The sequence below is a fragment of the Xiphophorus hellerii genome, chromosome 8, assembly GCF_003331165.1.
Source record: "Xiphophorus hellerii strain 12219 chromosome 8, Xiphophorus_hellerii-4.1, whole genome shotgun sequence".
In the NCBI taxonomy this organism is placed as follows: domain Eukaryota; kingdom Metazoa; phylum Chordata; class Actinopteri; order Cyprinodontiformes; family Poeciliidae; genus Xiphophorus; species Xiphophorus hellerii.
The window spans coordinates 20861632-20874679 of NC_045679.1; the positions used below are offsets into that span (position 1 = coordinate 20861632).

Genomic DNA, 13048 nt, shown 5'->3' on the forward strand with positions numbered 1-13048 from the left:
AATATTTGAAAGTGATGGGAAAATACTGGGAGAACATCCTGTTTTCTGGTCAAATGAGGCCAAACCTGAACACGCTGTGATGTCGTTGCACAAATCGTGTTTGGAAGAAGAACAGCACTTCACCACCATGCCAACACTGGTGGAAACGTGGTGATGTGGGTTTTCTTACAGCTCCCAGGCACCATATTGACTGAGAGAAGGTCATGAGCACACCTTGTGTGTGAATCGTTTTTCCATACAGGAGACACGCTGACGTCATGACCAAAAAAATGCTTTTTCATAAACTTCTTCTGGTTTGTTCATTGCTAATTGCCTGTCCCATTGCATTTTACCCATTTCATTTGTGGACTACTTTGTTTTTACTTGTTTGTACTTATTGGTTGTCCCACATCTACTTCTTTTGCACTCAAAGAAGTATTTAAACTCAGAAGAGCAAAGTTGTCAGGACAATGTTACTTGCAAAGAAGAAAAACAAAAATCTAAGTGAAACTGAACCCCCAGTTATTGTTTGTGTTTCTGTACTAGCCTTAGTGTACCACCGTAGCACAGCTGTTGTTTGCTGAAAGTTAGAAAAGTAAAATAATAAAGTCTGAAATTCTCAAGACCCGTATATCTTCTAAAGGTTTGGTATTCTAAGTCATTTATCTATTGATTGTTTCCATGTTTCAACTATTTTGGTTGACAAGTGTTGAAGACAGAGTGTAGCTTTCAGTGTTGGGGTTGCTAGAGCAGGTGTCGCTTTATTAAAAGAGTGAAGCTGAACTATCAGAAATAAAACTTCAGTATGCATAAATATAATTGCCATGTACATGCAAGACTGTTTACATAACACAGTGAACTGCACACAGATTATGTCAGAATGCAGACAGCAGCAGGTTTGGCCACCGGAAGCCCCCTGCGCTTGAATCATGACTTCAGTGGAAACATTTTCTCTCTGTCTTTTTGCAACCAACCTTGTAGCCCATATTTTGCCAGCAGTCTTGCGCGTGAAATCATGTTCGGAATATGATCTTCACCGTGTGCAGAAATAAAGACGTGTTGACTCTTGATCTTGGACCGAGTGTCAGAATTTGTAAGGAGCACATTCTCCCACACATATTATTCACTGTGTGTAATTTTAAAATGATTAAATGGATAAAGTCTCTTGTGTTTTGGCTAGCTGTTAAGGCAGACACATTCTCAACATACTGATTTCAGGGAAACCTTTGAAAATGAGCAAAAGCAACAAATTCCTAAGTTATTTATGAAGTTGTTTTTTTGTCTCTCCCAAATTCAACTGTGTTTTTGATATGATATCAAAAAAAATCACTTTGTGGCTATTTTTGACAATTTTTCAGAAACTTGGTTGTTTTGGATTGATGATTGGCATTTCTTTGACCTTTTGATCAACATGTTGGTGTGGCCAACATGGGGATGCCCAGATCTCATCTAAAAGAAAATAATTTGGGTCGCATTTATTTTTCTCTTCCTGTAATTGTTTCTCCTAAAGCAGTACGTAAATCAACTTTTCTTGTACTGTTACTTGGATGTGCTCAGATGCTTATATAGGTATTTTAGTAGATCTGGTTTAGCCAGTTTGTGGAGAACGACCTTAACAGCAGGTGAAATCAGTAATGGGGGATATGCTGGATGATTCATAAAGGAGAATAATTTGTACACTTTCAAAATCATCTTCTCTCTCTCTCTCTCTCTCTTTTTAGGTCTTTTAGCCTACTTCGTGCGGTCAGACAGGATCAGTTTGAGTGTTTTTACTCCACATGTTCTTTAACAAGCCTTCCTGTGGCTTTTGGTTTGCTTAGTCACGGTTAATTAAAGTTTTCCTCAACAACTGGCTGGCGTAGTCATGTTTTATATGGTTCTCAATTAATAAATGTAATCATTGTTTGAAACCTTATTTTTCCGTAACTTGCAAGACAACCTAAAACATTTCCCCCCCCCCCCCCCCCCCCCCCAGTAACCAGAAAGCAAAGCCAGAATAAATCCGCAAGGAGGCAAATATGTATTTGCTTTAAATCTGAGAAATTTCATGAATTAACCAGAAGTAAGATTTTTAGAAAGTTTTAAAGTCTGATATTCTTATTCCGAAAAAAAGAGAGAGAGCCTGAATTCTACCTGTTGTGACATAAATAAAACATTTCCGTTTGTATCATCCAGTCATCTTTGGCTGGTGGGTGGAGGCAGAGCCGCCTGAAAAAGAGGTCCTCCCTGTGGGGCAACTCTCACTTTCGGCAGCAGCAGCGGCACAACAACGGGACTGGCGCTTTGATTTTGATTGTTTTCATCCGCTGACAGAAATCAAGTAGCAGTCATGATAAGAAACGAGGTTTTCTCCTGTTTTGTCTTCTACGCCGTCCTCCTGGTGATCAAAATGTACACTATCGCGATCATAACGGGACAAGTGAGGCTGCGGAAAAAGGTGAGAGAATCGGGGGGTTTATTTTGTTTTATTTATTTATTTTAAATAAAGTTTAGTTTTGAATCAGTTTGATTTTCTCTCCCTCTTTCTCTGGTGCATTTTTCCTACTGATTTGAAAAAACAAAAAAAAAAAAAAAAAAAAAAAAAACAGGCTTTCGCCAACCCAGAGGACGCGCTGAGACACGGAGGGTTGCAGTTTCACAGAGAGGATCCCTACGTGGAAAGATGCCGACGGTAAGAGCGCAGAAAGTTTCAATCTGATAGGAAATGTTTTGCACTCCAAAGCAAACAGGAAAAGCGTATTTTGTACTCTAAAAGGTTTAAATGGTAAAGTCGTGCTGATGCATTTGCGTGCATATATGACCAAAGTTTAGAAGAACTGGACACCAACACCCAGGGGGTTATGTTGCTGTGTGGTAATTCCCATTTGGTTCTGGTGGAATTTTCCCATCCAAATTGAGATGTGTACTTCTCCACATTGTAGTGCAAGCATTCCCACTCTGAGCTGTTTGTTCTAACATGTTGGAAAAAAGATATCTCTTAGGAAGGAGGGGGCAAAAAGGGGAAAACAGATGTGTGTTTTTTTTTGTTTTTTTTTTGCTGCTGATTAACAGCAAAAACAACTTATTAATCTATGTTGAACTCAAGATGAAAGATATCTTGTTCAAGAGGTTTCAAAGCATGTTTTTGCAAAGCCTCATGCTGATGGAATGGCAGATTTCCTAACAAAAATGTTTTTAGAAGATTGCGGCAAAACAAGAGGAAACAAAGCAGGAAAGTGCTCAGATGGCCTGACCCCAGTTAGACCTTTTTTTTAAAGACCTACGTACGCACTAGTGGGTCTGCTGGTGCTGCACGACGAACCAGACGTCGATTTATTCAGGGAAATTACAAAACACTCATCCTTACCCAAACAAGCAACAGAGAAGAGTGCCAATTCCTTACAAATGAAATCCAAGTCTGAGTCACAGCTTGACCTGGAAATGCCACTTTTACTAAGTGAGGGATTATATTTCTACATCACAGCTGAGTCACTAAATTGCAAAGTAAAACCAGAAGGAAACCAGTGGACTTCAGCGAGTGGATGCCGGCTGAAGTCCCACATTCCTGGAGCTCCACAATTAACGCATTCAGATTTTGGTCTTTGTTGTTGTGCTTCCCACTCTGTGATTTCATTTTGAAAATATGGAAGCTACTAATTGTGTCATCCAAATCAAAGTATCTATATAGGCCCCAGATGGTTTTTTTTTCTTTTGCACAGGCTCCATGGGTGCTAAGTGGGCCAGGGGTCAAAATGGACTCATTTCAAAGGCCAAGTTATAGCTGAATAAAGATGTGTCAACATTTTTTTTTATATATATTGAATTACTCACCATCACAGAGAGTATGTTTGTATTCGAAATTCAAATTAAGTTTGTTCATAGGCTTTTCTCAGGCCAGTCCATTACCAAGAAGGAGTGGGCTTCGAAGGAACTGCTTGGGTTGATCATTAATGGGTGAAACCCGGCCTGGCATTTGGTTAATTGATTTAAAAGTTGTGACACATGAAAAGTAAACATATTTCTGTACTTTTCCTGTCTCTTTTTAAACCCTCACATAAAAGTCTAAAGAATCTTAGAAAAAACCAGCTGTACAGCTATAGTTACAGTAAAGTCAAAAGAAAAAAGGAAGAAGAAGGAAAAAAAGATGCCTGCTAATCAATTATCTTTTGTGCACAAAACCAGTTACTCTAGGATTGGCTTGCGGTTTCTCCCAGGAATCCATTGTTGGAATACACCTTTGTGTATTGCTTGCCTTGGTTTCAATGACACCCTAGCTGTTCGTTGGGGGTTATCTAACTGGAAGAGGGTGTGAAAAGGAATAGAAGGCATTGCAAAGTGTTTCAATTCTAACATGCAAGTAGACTGAGAATATACAAAGTAGTAATATTCACTGTTGCTCGCTAATGTAATTGGCTGCTTCCTGAGTTCCCAACAGGAGGGAACAGGACAAACAGGAAAGTGACAGTCATTCACATTCTTAATCTTTTCATCTCCCCTTCAGGGCTCACCTCAACGACTTGGAGAACATCCTCCCTTTCCTCTTCCTGGGGGCCATCTACTCCCTGACCGGACCTTCGCTAACTGTGGCTCGCCTTCACTTCCTCGTTTTTTTTCTCGCGCGCGTGCTGCACAGCCTTGCCTACCTGTTGGCCCTGCGAGCACCCACCCGTTCCCTGGCCTACACCGCCGCACAGGTGCCTTGTGTTTCCATGGCGGTGCAGATCCTGATGTCAGTGGCATCCTTCGCCTAGTTTTCAAAGACGTTGGGAGTGAAGAGAAGTCAAAAGATCAGTCTTTGGACGCCCTTTCATGACCGACGTCAGAGAGGGTTAACTACGGGTTCCTGTAGAAAGACAGTGGGAGTGCAATATAAGCTGTTGGATTACGCCTGAGCGTTTTGGTTTTTTTTAAAGTAAGATCCTGTCAGTATTTTTATTGTTATGCTTTAAAAAATGTGACAATGTCTCAACAGATTTTGAAGTACAATGTTTGACACCATAGACTCTACTGATGTATCTAAAATGCAAATGAAGTTTGATGCAGATTTTTTTGGTTTTAACAGAAATTTCTTGAAATCTATTGACTCAAAGCCACTTTGGGATATTTCCCAGCTGTACGTTGATCCGTAACCTCTCCCGTGTTTACACTAAACACAGACCATCTTTGGTGTGGTTTTGTACACTTATGGTGGCTTAGTCTGTTTCCTGCGTAGGTGTGCCGACTGTCATGTTAAGCCTTGTTTGAATATTGCATTCTTCAGTAATGAAACGGAACCTGACTGATGAGGTGTCGAAATATCGAATGGGACTCACCTACCGTTCCTCTTGTTTAAGTCAAACCCATTTTTCTTATAAGGACTGAAACATGAATGTGTCTCAACAACCTGCAAGAACATAGAAAGAAAAATCTGTGAAAATGTATCCTGAGGTTATCCTTAAGGTTTTGTAATTAATTTATTACTCTTTCTTTGGCTATGCAGGCTGATCAGTGGATAATTCGTTTTAGGTAATAAAACAGTTCATTCCCTGGGAGGGAGAACCTTCATTGTGTTGTAATTTTAATGATCAGGTTGGTTGTTGTTTTAGCGTGGCCCTGCAGGGACTGGTTTGGAATGGGATAGGGCCCCATTTTTCTTGTGTGCGAGGGAGATGATCCAGAAGTCCGAGGCAAACCTCCAGCATTCCTGCACCTATTACGTAAGACTCTGGACTCGGCTCACTTTCATTACAAGAGGGGGGTTGGGAAAGAAGTGGGGAAGCATCACAGATGTATTTATGCTTAAATGCTAAGTCATCCATTCTGACTCTGAAAAAATATGGTGTGTGTGGAGTTTTGGAAGTTTTTTTTTTTTTCCCCCTCTGTCAACAGTCTTTGTCTCAGTGCTGTATAACTTGAAGCCACAGTTTTCCTCTTCTGTACATCATGTCATTCCAGTAAACCTATTTCTGGTTATTTTCTAAGTGGCTGAGATTACTGAATGTTAACATGAAGCTAAAATCTTTTGTGGTCACAGATTTTTTTGCCTTTACTTTTTTTGTCCCTTTTTTTTACGACACAAAAGATACGATACAACCGAACTAGTCTGTGGGAGGACTGGAAAATTCCTGCTCTGAAAGACAGAGCTCTCATAATACATATAATCTGGAGGACACATAAAGCTCGCCTGCAAAGAGCAGGGGTGTGTCTTAACCTTTTCAACCTCTTCTGTTATTTTTTAAAAAGGTAAATTCAACTATAGAACACAATACAAGACATTCATTTACCCCTTTTTGTGTTAATTCTTTTGTGTAGAACAGATTAAGACACTGACAGCGCCTCTGTGTTCACTGGTAGCTCTTGAACCAACAAAAACGGAGGTTGTTATTGACTAGATATCCTGTTGTTGAGGGACAAAGGAAAAGGATAATTTCAGCAAGGAAACACGACAGGCAATAAAGTGGTTAGAAATATTTCTTTGATTGCTTTATTGATGTGGACTGAATATTTAGCACCACCTTGTGGTCATGTTGTGAATCTACAGATTTGCCCGACGGAGAAGTAAATATGGCTCTCCACTTCTTATCTGCAAGCCTGATGCGCAAAGATGTGTACGAAAGGAAAAGTTGTTAGAGACTTGATGATGAGTATTTTGCTGCACTTCTCTTGTGATTTTAGAATATTATTTTTATATTGAGCTTATTTTTTTTTCCCCTACATTGATTTTAGTACACCGTGTTCCAAATTATTATGCAAATTGGATTAAAGCGCTATGAAGTTTACATTTTTTGTTATGCTATTAAATTTATAGATGGTATTGTGTGTCAGGGCTCTTTGAATCTCTATAATTAATTTCAGAGAGCTGGTTGATTAGTTTGTCTGGTGAGCTCAATTAAAGGAAATCTACTTAAGAAGGATGTTCCACATTATTAAGCAGGCCACAGGTTTCAAGCAATATGGGAAAGAGAAAGAATCTCTCTCTCGCTATATATATATATATATATATATATATATATATATTTTTTTTTTTTTTTTTATTTATTTTTTTTTTTTAAAAGATATTATTTTTGCACTTGGGGAAGAAAAATAATTTTGATAATCTTTACTGACCTAAAACAGAAAAAGTTAATGATCACCAAAATGTTAAAAGAAAAAAAAATGTTTTTTTGGACAGTCTATGCACACATCTGCCATACGATATAGGAGCAATAAAAGTTGATCTCAAAACCAAATCCAGTGAGTCATGCGATTGAAATTCCATAAATATTTATTACATATTAATGAACATAATCAACTACTTTCACAGCAGTGGTCTACAGCACTTGTTAAAAATAACTGTTTAAATAATAATAATAATAATAATAATAATAATAATAATAATATAGTTAAGTTTCATTTGAGGCCACATTTGATGCACAAACATTTACAAGTATTACTTGGCATTAAAAACGATGGCGATACAATATTTTAAGACACTTGGTGTAATTTTTTTTTGTACATTTTCTTTCGTTTTGATATCACAGAGAAGTTCAGCGACAATCTAAACAGGAAATATAGATTTTATTACAAAAAGAAAAACAAAAAACAGTGAAAAAGCAGAGGGGAAGTGTAACTTGAGCAAAGTGAGATGAAACAGGACTCACACGAGTTAGTGAAGCAGTGTTTCCCTTAATCACCTTTAATTCAGAGATTAAAAAAAAAAAAGTAGTAGTCTCCCCCCTCCTTTTAAGTTTGGTAACCATTTTGGAGGAATTCATGCTGTGGCAGGCAGAGAAACAGATGAAAAGCTTGAGGGGAAATAGAGTGAGGATAAGGGTTCATGCAACATCTCACAGCTGTTTTCTTGTGAAATATATAATAATATCTTTAGACACACTCTCTTACTTGCCTTACAGCTCCTAGTGTGAATCTCTTCTATGCTTTCTATTTTGGTCCTACTCTGCTGCTCCTCACGTCTTCGAAGCTGCGTGTATTTTAAGGAGTCAGACACAAGCTGATTTTTATAATGTCGATTAGTTCGCATACAACCTCGTATTCCACTATGGCAAAACCGACGGGAAACGTTTTACCCCACTGCAGAGGTAAACGGAAAAGATAGTTTCCACTTGATCATGCCAGTTGCAAAACGGATGAAATCCAGGCAGAAGCTAAGAAGATCTTGCCTTTCAATAAAACCTTCCGAATTATAGCTTGTTAGTTTATTTTGTTAAAAAAAAAAGAGAGAAATAAAAGTAGCTTATTTGAGCTATCTGTTGGTGCTTGACAAGTGTCACAATGAGATGTTTGCATATCGCAGCTCTAAGGTTTATGGATAGGATAAAGCAAATTAGCAGATTAATTGTATTTTTAACAAAAGATGTGCAACAATGCCACAGACGTATAGTTGTGTGTTAATACACATTATCTGTCTGACCTTGAGTTTTGCCTCATTTCCTTCATATTGGGTTGTAAGGTTCCCATACTAATGATCTAAGAGGTCTATATGGTAACAGGGACACAGAGTCTTTCTTCGGTGTACATCACCAGATGGATTAAATGCGAGTCTGATCAAGAATGTCTGTCTTTGGCTGCTGTGAGGCCTTTTCGCAGATGTTTTCAGGCACTTATGTTGCTCTAGATGGTCATTTGGATACAAAGAGTGGCCAAGACGTAGCTTGGAAAGCGAATGTCAAAAGAGCCGGTGGAGTTGAATTTAATATGAAATGAATGCAGCTTAAGTCTTACACCATCTAAAGTTGTCACATTACAACCACAAACTTCAAAACATTTTGAAAGAGTTTTACTGATAGACCATCACAAGGCAGCATTTAATTGTAAAAAGTAAAAAAGAAAGGAAATGATAGAAAATGTGCTCTGGTCATGGGAATGGCTATGTGAGGTGGAAAACGTATCTCTGTGCATTTCCCTGAAGACAACATTACCATATGAAAATATGGCGGTGGCAGCATCATACTGTTGAAATGCATTTCTTTAGCAGGAACAGGAAAGCTGAGTTGATCAGAAGATAAATGAAGCTAAACAGCAAGAGACTGGAGTGGAGCTTCACCGTCTAGCAGGAAAATAACCTTAAATGTACAGCTAGAGCAAGCTTCAACAGTTTAGATCAAGATATGTTCATTTGTTAGAATGGCCAAGTCAAAGTTAAAACCTAAACTCAACTGAAAATCCGTGACAAGAATTGCTGACTGAGTTTGAACTATTTTCCTAAATCACTAGAGAAAAATATGAGTCTTGAGATTTATCTGGTAACGACTCAGAGCAGATGCTTGTTCTGGAGAAGAAATTGCTGCAGAGTCAGTGACTTGATGCAATCAGCCGAGTTACATTAGAAAACCTTTTACTAAATGGGATATTAAACTAAACTTTGCTGTAATTTTTATTACCAGGACAGACTTTGAATGCATTTGAATTTGAATTTATGTGTGTGATCGAGGTGCTTTCAGACATTTGTTGTCATCCGGCGTAATATAAATGAACCGAACTGATAGACACACGTTCCAACAGAAAACACATGAACACATATCCGATTTTCATTTGCTCACCTTTTTGATCGCTACGCATAACTTTCTTTGCATTTCCTAACAATAGGCTATTTTGTGTTGGTTAATTACTTAAAAATCCCAATAAAATAAATAGAATTTTGTGATTCTAACTTTTAAAAAGTCCAATGGGTAGGAATACTTTTGCAAGGTGCTGTGAGTCCGTCCCTGGGAGGTGGGAATTCAAGAAGCAGAGGTGGGAGTTGGGAAGAAGGGACAAATTTGAGGATGAATGTACTTCACAAATGTTTCTCATTTAGGGTTATTTAATGTTTTATATTAGGTGGACTATTTCTATAAGTTCAAATGAAAACAAGTGGAGAAAGCGTGCATATTGGGCCTTTTTTCTGAAAAGTCCAGAAAAGGGTCTCAATGAGGTCTCATTATCCTTGTTATCCTTCAACAAGGATAATGCATTACAGAGAGAAACATATACATGGTTATCACTTAAAATTGGTAAAAAAAAAAAAAAAAGTCTTGCCTTATAATTTAAACCTACTTGAATTATTTCATTTCCTTCTAAAGCTTTACTCAAAATTCAACCAACCATGCAGCACACAGCAGATATGTCTCATTTCTGTTTGTGTACTTCTTCAGCACCAGACGTCAGCCATGCTGGCCTTAGTGTCGGGGTTTCTTCAGCAGCAAACAAACTCGTGTGATGTGGACTACAGTCATGGCTGTCAGACGCCACGATGCCCTGGTTGTTGTGAGTGGATCAGTGATGGATGCTGGGAAATGGCACTTAAGGGAGATTTTTACCTCCTGCCCTGTCAACCTGTCTAGTGGTGAGTGAGGATCGGTGCAGAGCAAAAAAACCAAAAACAAACAAACAAAAAAAACATAATATCTCTGAAGGCTGGAGCAAAATAATTTTATATATATATATATATATATATATATATATATATATATATATATATATATATATCTATATATCTATATATATATATATATATATATATCTATATATCTATAAATATGTATAAACAGATCAGACAGGTGTGCCTGGCACTGTATGCAGTTCGGTGTATAAACAGATGTACACATACAGAGCGGTATCATACAACATTTGCAAGCAGATCTGAAATAATATACAACACGGAGTCGGAGGCTTTGGAGGTTAACCGCGTTCAGATGCACAGATGTTTGCAGATCTATGTTCAGTTTGCCCTTCTCTCAAAGCTACTGTAGATGCTGAAACACACCCGGGCATCTTGCAGAACCTCAAAGCCTTTTTTTTGTTGTTGTTGGGGGGGGGGGGGGGGGGGGGGGGGGGGGGCGCAGGGCCACACAAATACCCGACGAAGTGACGCACGGTAAACATGAGCGGAGACATGTTTTCGTCACTCCCACCAACACCCTGATGGATGGGGAGACCCAGGATATTAGAAGGCAGGGATGTATTTCAAGAAACCATTTTAAAAGGCAAAAAAACCCCCCAAAAAACAAAAGTGAAAAAACCAAAATGACAGTGACAGCACAAAGGTATGCGAGGAGAGAAGTGCACAACAGGATTGTCTTCACTTTAGGTCCAGGACATCGTCTTCGAAGGACGTGGAGAGGGCAAACGCGCTGGCAAGAGGCGGACTGCCCTCCTGCAGCACCACCATCTCCGGATCGGCCTCCAAGGCGGACGAGCAGCACAGCTGGACGTCCAGCTCCGCGTCCACCGAGTCTGAGGCTAACCTGCTGAGCATAGAGCTGTCAAACTTTACCGAGAAAAAGAAAATAAACTATTACAAGTCTCTCTCTAGTGTTGCAATCCTTACCTGTCGCTGTTTGTTGACGTCAGCGCTCTAGCTTTGGGATCCTCGTCAGTGTTCTTTTTGCTCATCTTTCTCTGTTTGACTGATCCGCTGTCCGACTTCCCACTCGGCTCCTCGGTCAGGCCTGGATTGATGTAAAGTAACAGAAAGTTGGTTACTTTCTGATAGGCTGAGACAGGAAGGCAGTGCGGAGCAACAGGACTTGAATCGGTATTCACACACCTTGAGCTTTTTCTCACTGTGTTAGTGCTGTAAATCGATCAGATTAATCACACTCTAGAACTGAGTCATGATTAATCACTTGCTTAATTTTGTAAGCTTGAAATATAAAAAAATTATGTTTAAAAAACCCCCAAAAAACAAAAAACGCCTAAGAAAATGTTTTATTGTCTCAAACTAATATTTTCCAGGTTTTCAAATTCAGGAAAATTTAAAAGCATCGTACTGCATTGTTGATCGCAGTACAAGTCCGGTCAATGCGCGTATTACTCACAAAATAGGTAATGTGATTAATTTGCATTATGTAGTACTAATGTTTTAAACGTTTTAGATCAATTGCATGCGTTATACCTCCTAGTAAATTACAACCACAAACTTTTATATGTTTTGCTGAAATTTTATTTGACTAGATCAACATAAAGTAGTGCATAGTTGTGAAGTTAATTAAAAAAAAAAATCTGAAAATTGTAACGTGCAATTCTATCGCTTCACTCTGAGAACTCCAAATAAAACCTCAAGCATTTCATGGAGTTCTGTTCAGTCCATCATCTGAAGGCAGAAAGACATGTCGCCAATCAGAGAAGCAGCTAAATGCTCTGAGATCCATAAATCAAATGTTAAAATCTGTTGATAGGACAACTACTAGCTGTACAGTCTACAAATATAGCCTTTATAGAAGAGCAACACAAAGAAAATCACTGTTAGAAGAGAGGAATCTGTGGAAAGACTTGAAGAAAAAACCTCAAATCAAATTCTTTAAATTTGGTGTTTGTGGTAAAATGTAAAAAAACAAAAAAAAAAAGTTCAAGGGTGTGAATCTTTTGTAATGCTCTGTAATCATTCGTCAGAGTACCCAGCAGCTCCTTCCGCGTGCGGCTGGCTATCTCTTTGATCTCCATACGGGACAGGGACAGCGAGTGTGTGGCGGAGATAAGCGGAGTGGGCGCCATCATGGCTGGGGCGGGCGCGGTCATCACTTTGTTGACCAGGGGGGACTTCAGGGGCCTTTCGATGCTGCGGCCCACCAGGTTACACAGAGGAATCTTGAAGATTTGCTTACATGTTGCTTCACCTGGTAGGAGAAATCCCACGAGGGGTAAAAAAAAAAAAAAGAAGAAGCAAAACGATGAAGAAACAGGAAATTAAAGAATATGCAATCACACAATTAAAGAAAAAGTTTTTAAAAAATGATCAGAGGCAGGAGCAGAATGCCCGATAAATTACACAAAGAGAAAAGTGGACAGTTTATTAAAAAACAAAACAAAACATAAAACTCCTGAAATGAAGAATTTCATTGTTGGGCTTGTAGCTTTGTAGCGTCTACTGAAAGCATATTCAGACAGCTTTGAAAAGTTTGCCTTAACTTTATGGGTTTTTTTTTTGTTTTGTTTTTAATTTGTTAGAATTTCTTTGTCTGCATGCAGAATAAGAGTTTTATCCCCCTGAAGCTGTCATAAGTAGAAAAACAAGGAAAACGCAGCCATGGAAACTGATCACTGATCAATCATAACCACAGCAATATTGACAAATAAAACAAGAAATACATAAATATATGGAAACAAAGATGGTTGTAGAAGTGAGGAGTCA

At 38.6% G+C, this 13048-nt stretch overlaps 2 protein-coding genes across 8 annotated transcripts in view; one reads left to right on the top strand and one right to left on the bottom strand.

Annotated features, from left to right (window-relative positions):
• The first annotated feature begins 2184 nt into the window (after positions 1-2184).
• Positions 2185-5972, top strand: ptges (prostaglandin E synthase). Its single transcript, XM_032570652.1, has 3 exons — positions 2185-2416; positions 2568-2650; positions 4460-5972. Exons 1-3 carry the CDS (start codon positions 2309-2311, stop codon positions 4707-4709), a joined length of 441 nt encoding a protein of 146 aa, XP_032426543.1. The 5' UTR covers positions 2185-2308; the 3' UTR covers positions 4710-5972.
• A 4767-nt stretch (positions 5973-10739) lies between these two features.
• The window catches only part of garnl3 (GTPase activating Rap/RanGAP domain like 3), a 75319-nt gene continuing 73010 nt past the window's right edge, over positions 10740-13048 (bottom strand). For 4 of the 7 annotated variants that reach the window (XM_032569702.1, XM_032569700.1, XM_032569698.1 and 1 more), the window contains 3 exons: positions 12315-12533; positions 11246-11366; positions 10740-11165 (listed from right to left, as the gene is read on the bottom strand). In XM_032569702.1, coding sequence (XP_032425593.1) covers positions 10997-11165; positions 11246-11366; positions 12315-12533 — 509 coding nt within the window. In that variant the 3' untranslated portion in view covers positions 10740-10996. The remainder of the gene's footprint in view (positions 11166-11245; positions 11367-12314; positions 12534-13048) is intronic. The other 3 variants (XM_032569699.1, XM_032569701.1, XM_032569697.1) reach the window with 2 other exon arrangements.